Source organism: Cydia splendana, chromosome 10 (assembly GCF_910591565.1).
Source record: "Cydia splendana chromosome 10, ilCydSple1.2, whole genome shotgun sequence".
Taxonomy (NCBI): Eukaryota; Metazoa; Arthropoda; class Insecta; order Lepidoptera; family Tortricidae; genus Cydia; species Cydia splendana.
In genome coordinates, this window is record NC_085969.1 from 7,331,074 (window position 1) to 7,343,269 (window position 12,196).

At 35.6% G+C, this 12,196-nt stretch overlaps 2 protein-coding genes across 2 annotated transcripts; both read right to left on the minus strand.

Moving 5' to 3' along the window:
- Positions 1–973: 973 nt before the first annotated feature.
- On the minus strand, positions 974–5,094 carry LOC134794502 (uncharacterized). The gene is made up of 3 exons (XM_063766313.1): positions 4,331–5,094; positions 2,489–2,809; positions 974–1,154 (listed from the first exon to the last, which is right to left on the minus strand). Exons 1-3 carry the CDS (start codon positions 5,035–5,037, stop codon positions 974–976), a joined length of 1,209 nt encoding a protein of 402 aa, XP_063622383.1. The 5' UTR covers positions 5,038–5,094.
- Positions 5,094–8,201, minus strand: LOC134794503 (uncharacterized). The gene is made up of 4 exons (XM_063766314.1): positions 7,786–8,201; positions 7,029–7,270; positions 6,113–6,185; positions 5,094–5,415 (listed from the first exon to the last, which is right to left on the minus strand). The coding sequence occupies exons 1-4, from the start codon at positions 8,199–8,201 to the stop codon at positions 5,106–5,108; spliced, it is 1,041 nt and encodes a 346-aa protein (XP_063622384.1). The 3' UTR covers positions 5,094–5,105.
- Between the last annotated feature and the right edge of the window lie 3,995 nt (positions 8,202–12,196).

Consider the following 12,196-nt stretch of genomic DNA (forward strand, 5'->3'; position numbering starts at 1 on the left):
TTTTTACATCCGATGTTGATGTTGCATGATAATGGTCATGTCATTAAAGACTTAAATAATGGATTTTCATATGGAAATTTTACTAAATACATATTAAAACATATTTAAAACCGGGTCCGACGTTTCCGACGTTTCGCGAAAATCGCTATATCGCTATAATCGCTATAGACTCCGTGTTTTAATAAGTGTTCAAAACGCGAAAGTTTTAAATGTTATATTTTACTAAATATTATAAACATTATGTACAGTCATAAAAACTTTTAGCTTGGCACCCCTGACTTTACTGAATACGCAATTTTTTTTTAATGAATCTTAGGTAATATATATTAATATATTCATAGAGTCAGACTAAGCTAATTCTGTGTAGACTTCGCAACCTACAATCAAATTAATTAAATATAGTTGTAACGATAGACTTATAAACATTGTACATTACTCGTAGGTACCTACTTGGAATCTTTTCTAGTTGCATAACAATTTTGACTGTTTAGTTACTGTTTGCGGCAGTTTGACGCGAATGCAAAGGACACTGGTTTGATTCCAGCCCTAAGCACCTGAGGCGTTGGTCACTTTGTCATTCGTATTCGTATAGTTATGACATCTGTTTCAGTCCGTAATTAATAAAGTAGTGTTACTACGTAAAAAACCACAAATTCAATATAATATTTCAATAAAATAATGAGGTTTTTTTCCTAGATACATAAGGATGATATTTAAGGATGATTACATATACTGCTACCCTGCTACGTATCTTTTACTTCTGGTATAAACCATTGGTTGACTGGTAGATACGGCATGAAGTCCGCCATATGTACTATTAAATAAAGAAAAAAAACACTAAACAGGTGCACTGCCAAACATTCAAAATATTTAATTATTTATTTACCCAACACATACGTACCAAGCAGTAATGACTAGGTAATATTTAATGTTCACCCAACCACATATACGATATTTCAAAGCAACAGAAATTTCACTCGATATCAAAAAGTGACGTTGGCGGATCGAAATTACATAAATCATTTTCGCAGAAACTCCACAAGTAATTGTAATGAGGGTATTTGATACACCCGCGCCAAATGTAGCCTTCCCTCTTGATTGACCGTATGCCACATATCTCATCGACGTTGCAGTACTGGCTTGGCAGAACCCGACTGGAAATAAATGTAAACGATGCTTAAAATTTATTACAACTTAGCAAAGTACCTATCTTAATTCTGTTGAAAACGTGATTGTCTGATGATAATAAGAATAAATTCTAAGGTCAATGTGGAGAAAACCAACTAGGGTAATTCGCCAGTAACTGGCCACTGTTAGTAATTGGCCACCCTAAACTAAAATGAATTCTATTCACCTATAAACAGAATTCATTTTAGTATAAGGTGGCTAGTTATTGAAGGCTGGCCAGTTATTGAATACCTTAGTAGGTGAATAGAATTCATTTTTAGTTTAGGGTGGCCAATTACTAACAGTGGCCAGTAACTGGCGAATTACCCTACAAGCTATTTAATCGCTTATAACCGTTGCGTTTGTACCACATACTCCTTAAAAAAGTGGTTGGTAAAGCAGAAGTAGTGAATCTCTTTCTCTCTGACTATGTCTGACGTAGGTACCTATATATAAATTATTATACTAGCGACCCGTCCCGGCTTCGCACGGGTTAACAAATTACACACCTAAACCTTCCTCAAGAATCACTCTTTTCATAGGTGAAAACCGCATGAAAATCCGTTCAGTAGTTTTTGAGTTTATCGTGAACAAACACACAAACATACAAACAGACAGACGCGGCGGGGGACTTTGTTTTATAAGGTGTAGTGATTATAATTATATGTATATACTTAGGGCATACTGAAAATTCCTGGAACTGGCCACTTAGAAAAAATAAGTCGTCTCATATATCAGAATCCAGAAACTTTTAGTATGGCCCACGTATACGCGAGTTTGTCCTGCGACGGTCGTTCCTCCGCTGTTACCTACACTGACATTAGGTTTTTATTAATTTTATAACGGAACCTATTGTATTAATTTAAAACTTGATGAAAATGTATGTTTGTTGAAGCAAAAATGGTCGAACACATACTAACATACTTATTTACATGTATGTAGTTTATGCCTAGTGCATGTAGGTACGTAAAGTCATAAAAATGATCCTGACACATAGGTAACCTCCATTACTCTGGCTCATATATGTGAGATCATCACCTGGGCATTATTTTATTAGGAACAGTAAACGGCGGGCGCAACATGGTTCCATTTTTATCGCCTGTCACTATGCCCGTCACTTTCGCACTTACGTACTTGTTAGAACGTGACAGGCATGGTGACAAGCGATAAAAATGCAACCGTGCTACCGCCGCTGCAGTGTTAAATGACACCCCATGCTTAGAAACTTATTTGCAGGGGAGTCACTCAAGTATGTTACTTACTGTTGTTCTTCTTGCTTAATCCTTATAATGACTGGCTGTTAGTAAAAAAAAAAACTTACTATTTCCCTTCGAGACAGTTAATATCTGGTATCTCATGAACCGTTTGATTAACTTCACATTGTATGCAAGCCATCTGGTTATACACGGAATTTCTTAATCTTCTCCCATGACTTATCTCTAGAATGTTATTCTTCCATTCGGTCTTGTTAGTAAAGATGTGCGGTAAGTCGTGCATCGGTATTGAGTTGCAGAGGTTGCAGGAACATACGTACGTTGTGTGATTTACTAGACGATTGAAACAGCCGCGGACCACTATGCCGAAAGGTGTTTGCATCGAATAGCATTTATCAGCGCCATCATTGCAACGTTGCAATGGAAGTCTGTAAAAGGAAACTCTTCAAACTACCTATACGAATAATTGTGTCGCTTAACTTCAAACTCGGGTAAATCCATTCGACCCTCTCAGCACCCTATTCTTAATAACTAAGCGCCACTTGCACCATCCCACTAACCCACTAACCAGTTAAACAGTTAACCCAGTGTCAAATTGTACTTATAACCATGGTAACTTCAGGCCCCAATTTCACCACGGTGACAGGTGCGACAATTGTAAAATCACTGTTGCTGACGTCACAGGCATCCATGGGCTACGGTTACCACTTACTATCGGGCGGGCCGTATTCCTGTTTGCCACCATCATTGTATTATTTAAAAAAACTTTATTATATCGGAAAAAAACAGATATTTCTTTTGCGAAGTTTCTGACAATTGTCAAGATTTAGAGGAATTGTAGGTAATTCTTGACGGGTAATGAGTTATATGTCGGAATTTCGTGACAATTGTAGTGTTTCTTGTGACAATTGTCATAAACTTAGCAAGAGAAATATCTGTTTTTTTTTTCGATATAATAAAGTTTTTTTTATTAAAACTATGATGGTGGCAAACAGGAATACGGCCCGCCCGATGGTAAGCGGTAACCGTAGCCCATGGATGCCTGTGACGTCAGCAAGAGTGATGTTTTACAATTGTCGCACCTGTCACCGTGGTGAAATTGGAGCCAGGTTTAACCGGTTAACCCCGGGTTAGTGGGATGGCGCAAGTGGCCATAAATCGCATAATCGGACAGATTGATTTACCCGAGATTGAAGTTAAGCGACTCAATTGGAGTCTTTTGTTTGTAAAGCTCGTGGTATTTTGTCCATACGTTCCATGTTTAACCTTTATTAAAACAGAGACGATTTAGCAACAGAACAATGTGGCGCCACTTCAAAAATCTCATTTTTGAACTGTCTGCTCGGTCAAGGGCAAAGAGTAACTCATCTATATCAACATCAAATTTATGTATGTTTTATGTTGAATTCTGAAAATTATAAGCTAACAATCATTTAATTACTTTATGCGATTACTAATATAATATTAAATCATCCTCACTTTTATACTTAAATTATTATAAACTCACACAGTCATTCTGCAAGTAGGCCTCAGAGACCACTGTCGATCAATCAACATAGCTGTACCTATAGTCTTCACGGTCGAAACATCAAGTTAAGACATGTGTTTCTTAATCAAACAGCACTATGGCTACGAAACTATAAAATCTAGTGTTTCTATGTAAGTATGTAAACTAGTACTGTTAGAAAACGACGTCTGAGAAAGAAGTATTACCCCGAGTGTGCGCCTGCTGCGCCAGTTATCTAACCTCAGCGTATGCCCTTCCGCTTCCCGAACCAGTAGGGCTCATTTAGACAATGCGAGAAGAGAACTCGCATGAATGTAATGAAACACATTGCCATGTCAAAACAAAACACAACCATCAGTCCGCAATGTAACTAATATCGCATACGAGTTCACGCGCCGTCTAAATCAGCCCGTGTTTTCGTTGCCGAAAAAAATTTACTCACAATTTGTTTCCCGGATTATTGCAATCCCTGCTATTAACATTATCACAAGTTATGCAAGATAATTTTTTCAAATGTTGATCCATCAAGTCAATTTCTTCTTCACTTTCGATAGCGAGTGGTCCAAGGCTTGTCTCGTCTTCCAGAAGCTGATCTTGTTCTTGAGATTTACGTGTTGATATTGCTTTTTGTTTAAAATACTTTCGCTTTTGTGTTTGTGTAGCCGTTGACGACAAAGACGTTGTTTCTACAGTAGTTAGTTTAATAGTTTTTAGTAACTTGTATTTCTTTATTATATCAGGATCGGTAATTTTAAAAGTATAATATTCAGTAGAAGGTAATGTACTGTTTTCAAACATTGCAAGAATTTTGTTTTCTTTTTTTGTAATGTGTCTAAATCTATGTAACAAATCTTTTGCTGGGGATTTTGTTAGAGCAAACTCATTATTATTTCCGGCTATTTGATATGAGTTTACCGCATTACTCGTATTAGCTCCGTCAGGTTCAAATATCTCTTTAATATGGCCAAAAAAATCCGATACCAAATCATTTTGCGCGTCTTCAGCAATTGTTGTTAACGTAGTGGTGTCATCGTTGTTTGTCATTGCATAAGCTAGAATAATGTCGTCGTTTACATTTGAAATTGTTGTATTGCAATCCACGCATATTATTAAAATAAAAATATTCAAAATTGTATAACGAGTGCTCATTTTCTACATGACACTCAACTCTGACAAGAATATAATCTTGACATTCTTGATTGTCAAAAGTAATTATTTCAAGGAGTATTCACATACAGGTTTATTAAAGGTACAACAAACAGTATTTCGTTCACTTTACTTCCTGTGTTAGAATATATTAAAATATCTGAAAGATCTAAAACCAAGTGCGTCCTGTTCTTTGGTTTCGTAAATTGAAATGCTGCATCAGAATTCCAATAGTTTTTGTCGTTACAGTAGCTTTGGTTGCAAAATGTGAATAAAGAGTTGTAGGCTGGTTTATCAGCACATCCACGACTTATTGACCCTTTAATCTTGTCTATATGAGTAAAACACATTTGTCCTTCATCGCAAATTGTATACTCTACACTAAAAAACAACGTACATGTTCAAAAACTTGTTAGGTACATTGAACACTTGCACCGTCCCACTAATCCGAGGTTAACCGGTTAAACCGTTAATCCAGTGTCAAATTGTACTGGTAACTATGGTAACTCCAGATTTAACCGGTTAACCTCGGGTTAGTGGAATGGTGCAAGTGGCCCTTAGGTAATTAATGTGGTTTTTAAAATGATTTCACAGAGTTAAAGTCATTAGTGGACATCGAAGGGAACAAAGGGCATTAAAGGCATAAACCACTCAATGTAGGACAATGAATAATGAATATCTACCAGTAATTGGTACTTATTTTTGTAACAGTCACGAGTGGTACTGTAGAAGGAGAGTAAGTTGAAAGTTCTAAACATTGGTGGGGATGGGGGTAGCGACAATGGAAAAACTTGCCCTGTTATGGATCAATCGATCAATGCGAAACTAATAAAGGTTTAAAATAAAATAAGTAATTTAAAACGGCTAAAAATTATACTTATAAAAATATTGCGGAAGTAAGAAAATAACATTAAAACTTTAATAGTCATATACAGTCAAAGGATTTGATTTTTGGACCATTTCGTAACTTCACAGTGACAATGAATATGAACTACTACCTCATACTATTGTTACTGTGAAATTAAATTCCTTCGTCATAAATATCTAATTGAAAAACGTGTTCCCTCTTAATACTTACTTGGTACCGTCCAAACAAGTTTGAAAGTAACCAGCACCAGTCGTGTTGCAATATTTACACGCTGTAATAACACCTACAAATGAATGATATGTGTTAGGGCTCCATAAATAAACTCATAGTCTAATAAAACATGGTCTTCTCTTCCCAGAGTGACACAAGCCTACGTCACAATAATATTGCCACTTTGTATGGCGCTATTGCATACTATTATATAGCGCTGTCGCATGATGACGTAGGCTTGTGTCAGTCACGTGGTCGGAAGAGAGTATACCAGGCGGAGTATATTATTATACCATGAATAAACCGTTATTTAATTGTAACAACAGAAATAAATAATTAAATCGGTTTAAACAGACAATTTGTAGTTGAATATACATATAACATTTAAAACGTTCGCGTTTTGAACACATATTAAACAAATATTAAGTAAACGGATTCCGTTTTGCCATGTCAAAACGGGATATCTCCACACTAAAGTAAATGGATTCCGTTTTGCCATATCAACACGGGATATCTCCACAATAGTAAATGGATTCTGTTTTGCCATGTCAAAACGGGATATCTCCACAATAGTAAATGGATTCCGTTTTGCTATGTCAAAACGGGATATCTCCACGATAAGCTGTACGGAGCGACGGGCCCAGAGAGACAACCCCTACAAGTGGGAATAAACACCTACAAGGGAGTATTCAAGTTCGCCAAGTTTCACCCCTCCGGCCGTTTTGGCAACCAAGTTTCGCAACCAGTTATTGAAAAAGAATTAATAATCCTGTTACGCAGAGGGCCTACCGCGAAAAACGAAAATCGTTTTCGTTATCTGCCTCTCTATTGCTCTTGCATATTCGAGCGATAGAGAGGCGGATAAATAAATTGCGTTTTCTCGGTAGGGCCTCAGAACCCTAAAAATGAAAAGTACCTGGCAAGTTTGGTTGTTGCAGTCTTTTGTTGTCAAATGCCCAATCCTTTATATTTTCATACACATAGTACTCGCGCTTTTCACCAGGTTTATCGTTACATAGTGTGCATTTGCAATAAAATGTTACATTGAGTTTATAAGGATCATGACAACCTCGCTTTATATAAAGAGGATGAAGTTCTATAAAACATTCTTGAAGATTTCGAGTGCCGTATTCCATACCGCATTCGACCGTCGATACACTGAAAGGAAACAAAATGTTCTAATGAATACGGCAGACTTTATACTGTATTAGACGCAGCTTAATCGTACTTTGTGTGCCATTCTGATTGGTGCATAATGTATACATACAATATCTCAGTAGTGCTCCCATTTCATGCGTTCAACTTTTAACAAGTTTCTTAATACTCGTACAGTCACCTGCAATGAAGGCCGTAAAAATATCTGACACGATCTTATTTGTAAGAGCCATAAGAACGTGTAACATATTTTTGCGGCCTTCGAAAAGTAACACATTATTGCAGGTGACTGTACAGTCAAAAGTGTCAAAATGCTTAATTTATAATTTTGCACACGAAATTTTACGCGTTTACGGTTCATACTATGGTCCGTGATAATTTAATATTAATTGTTTATAATTTATTATTTAGTACTCTTATGAATGCATTTTTTTCGGTTCTGCGATAGTAAAAGGCAGTTTATGTTTTTGATTTCAGTTACTAATTGGTTCGTATTTAAAAATAAAATAAAAACTTACTTGTTACCACTGTAGCAGTTTGCATCAGCAATACTTATATTAATACCTGAGTTTGAGCCGTTACATTGTAGACATTCGAGTACCTCCACCGAATCATCCCTTCTTGCCCTGGATTTGCTCCGTAATGCCATCTCATTGGACTTATTTACTTTCCGCTGTGCCTCTGAAAATTCTTTATACAATTTTATATTTTCCGCTGAACTTTTCCTTAGTCTATAATCATCAAAATCTTCATCGTCCTCAGACTCATCCTGTTCTGTAATTACACTTTCTCCAAAATTGTTTTCATCCCAAAATGACCGTGGTCCTGATGCAATATTCTCCTGTTCTCCATTATTAACAAAGTCTCCCTTGATCCCTCGAAACGTTGAAAAGAAAATAAGACAACAGAGAAGATTTTGCATATTTGCGTTCATTATTCTTTTGTAAAAAATATATACTAAAATATTTTGATGGTTGAATATAAATTGACGTCTGTCATTGTGAAATAGTCTATGAATAGTCTTCGCGATGGGTCTCCGACAAGTCTCCGTGCTCTTTTTAGTATAAGCAACAATGCTACCAACATAATCAGTCAGTATTAGATTATTGGCCAACCATCTTCATGACAATAGTATTGCAGCTAAGTGTTGCCAGTTTTAAATATCCATTATTACACTTTAGGTACTTCTTAAACAAATTCACACTATCAACTATCAACAAATCAAAATGTTATCTGCTAATAGACGAATCATATCATAAGGTATCGTATACACACTTGTCGAAAATTTGAATAATTTCAACATAAAATGGGCACCTCTTATGCCGTATTTACATATGCTATGCGACAATTAACTATAATGATAAACCAGTATTATTATTAGCATTTTACCTGGCTTTTGCATACTTACCATATAATGTAACACAAAATACATTTGTTGACATTTAGCCGATGAAAATTATACAGGGTGGCTAAAAAATAACTGCATTCCCGTTGCCAGGAAGGTTTTAGTATTATACTGAGATTACTGACCAAATTTTACTTTAAGACCAATCCTAAAATCACGAAAAAAAAATTTTGCTGTGTCATACATTTTGGCTGGTCCATTTTCTATGGGAGGGTAATTTTTTTTGTGATTTCGGGGTTGGTCCCATAGTTAAAGTTTCTCAGTATAATCCTAGAACCTCCCTGCAATGCATTTATTTTTTAGCCACCGTGTATATATCTCAGCCTTCTGCAATACTTACGTTTACCTATTCATACATGTCTGAGGTACAAAATTATTCAAATTATATGAATTTATTCACACGAAAATAATGCTAATATCCAAAAAGGAAGTAATAAAACGGCGTTACAAGGAAACACTTTTTTGAAATGAATGAGTCCTAAAATTGCAAGAGGTAAATTACACGTTGTGTGTTCAGGCCCATAAAACAATAAACAGGAGTGGACTATTAACTAAATTACTAAATTTTACCTACAGCGTTGAAATTAAATTTGCACAAAAGATACCGACAAAGAAAATAAGTATAATTGCTTGTTCTGAGCTAAGTGAATGGCTTTTACCAATATTTTGATAATATTATATAAAACTTTATGCACGTAACGTATAGTTGGGTCAAACAGATCACTGTGTTATGTCTTTCCTGTAGACATACACAAGAGTTAAGGGCTATAAATGTTAATTTTCTTATTTAACCCTTATCCACGTGAAAAGGTCCTCCTTTTATTTAGAGAACCATGATAAAATCATTACCTACATGCCCACAAGCTGTTAACTATTGCCCACAGGAGAGAAAAATGTGCTGTTCGCGATAACACACTAGTTTTCTCTCCTGTGGGCAATAGTTAACAGTAATGTAAGTTAATGTAAGTAATGATTTTATCATAGTTCTCTAAATAAAAGGAGGACCTTTTCACGTGGATAAGGGTTAAATAAGAAAATTAACCTTTATAGCCCTTAACTCTTGTGTATGTCTACAGGAAAGACATAACACAGTGATCTGTTTGACCCAGTTCGTTGTTTTAGCATTAGAAAACAGGTAAACAATCTTGACGAGTCTTTTTATTGATAAACACTTTTGAAAAATAAGTCACGGCAAATACAATAACAATTATGAATCATATACGATTATTTATATTATTTTGCTTTCATAAGTAATAGTTACTGATTTTAAAAAATCGTTTTTCATTTAAAAGACACGTCAAGATCGCGTAGTCCATTTCTCATGCTAAAAAAACGAACTATATAGGACTAATAAATAGATAGAAGTGGATAGGAGACTATTATCTCTTTCTCGTAAAGAAGTTTTTTTACAGTTTGGTTGACACAGTTCACAATGTAAAATATCGTGAAGAGAGAGGTAAATGATAAGAAAAGAGAGAAAAAGTAAGAAGTGTAGAGTAGGGAGCAAAAACACTCTTTGCTAACTACTTAAACATGTAATAAAATATTGTCTGATTATTATGTCAGTCTGATGTCAGTGCGTTAATTGTGAGTAAAATTGTGATTAGTTTGTTGAGATAATACAGTTTTGTATTGTGTAATGTTTGATGTGCGATTTTGGATATTTATTCAACCTCATATCTGACCATGTCCTTCTGAGTGAGCAAGAAGATTTGTAAGTACCTATTTGTTAAAATAAAAAATAATTTATTGACCCAAAAAAGAAAAACATAATAATAACAGCATAGGTACCTTCAGATCCACAGCGCAGGCTTCGTCATCATACAGATAGCTCATCCACCTCAGGTTTCGTCAAAACCTATTTATTTGCTACCGTCTATTTGTTTGCTACGCCAAATTACATATTTTTACTAAAGTAATGTGGCACCATAACAATCTTTAGTTTGAGCCAGAGATTTCAGACGTGATTTAATGTTTGGGCCGAAGACTAATTATTAAACATCATAGACAGGTCTAATAAATAAGATATACAGCTTCATTTTATTGTGTATTTTAAAACGAAGAAAGTAGGTAAGTTATTAGGTACCAGTTCAATATGTTCATCTACACTATGGGCGACCATTCTTCAATCTCTTATCCTAATATATTCGATCGATAGAAACTTGCGTCACTATGTGCAGGTGCCGCGTATCCTTTGAATAAAAAACATAACTTCCCTTCAGGACCCATGTAAGCAATATGTTTAAGATGTGGTATTGTGTAATTAAAAACAGTTAAAATATTTATTACAAGCATAATATGATAGGTAATTATATTAAAAAGATATCTTTTTAATATAAATACCTATCATAAATATTATATAATATTTACATTAATCAATAGCATCGATGAATAGACAACTGTAAAACCACAAACAAGCCACCAGGCAGACGTGCAAACCCTTGCAATAAATAAGATTAAAATATGCATCCAATAGCAAAAAGCCAGCTTAAAAGGCGTTATAGCGCATGTTAAATCAATTACAAGTCGACACCTACTGACTGTGTCTAAATCGTAATCATAAACTGTGTATAAATAACTAGCCCAGCTATATTAAACACCGCTGAGAATAAAAAACGGCCGAACCAGAGCTAAACGAGACTTGATAACATCTATCCGTACGTTATTGATGCGCTGAGAAAGGCGAAGCTATGAAATATGGAAGAAGGCAATGGTTATTGCATATTAGTTGCTTTGTTAGTCGGGCGTAAGCTTTTCTCTAAAGAATTATGAACAAGGTTGTAAGGAAAGTAAGATACGATTTAATACATTTTACAAGCGCTCTGTTCGCTTTTATACATTGTAGATACATTTGATACACCATAATAATACCTAATTCTTTAATTGTAAGCAGTGGCGGATTTGCAGTCTTTGCCGCCCTAGGCCCCAGGCCCTGTAGCCGCCCCCCTTTCTCAGCATCAGCACCCATCATATGGACTACATTTAGGTCAGGCAACAAAAAGGTATAGAGGGAAATGCTTGGGACACATTTTTAACTTAGTAACTTTGTTTGGACTCGTAGGCCCTTGAGCGGGCGGGGGGTAAGGGGTTTGAAGGTCCCATTTTTCGGTTTTTCGCTTATAATATCTCAGAAACTATGCGTCCTTGTGACATGATCATTATACAAAATGAAAGCTGATTAAATTTGCTACAAGTTTGATACAGTAGAGTTTTTCGACCGGTAAGTAGCATGTTTAGTTTTTAGGGTTCCGTACCCAAAAGGTAAAACGGGACCCTATTACTAAGACTTCGCCGTCCGTCCGTCCGTCTGTCTGTCACCACGCTGTATCTCACGAACCGTGATAGCTAGACAGTTGAAATTTTCACAGATGATGTATTTCTGTTGCCGCTATAACAAAAAATACTAAAAACAGAATAAAATAAAGATTTAAATGGGGCTCCCATACAACAAACGCGATTTTTGACCAAAGTTAAGCAACGTCGGGCGTGGTCAGTACTTGGATGGGTAACCGTTTTTTTTTTTG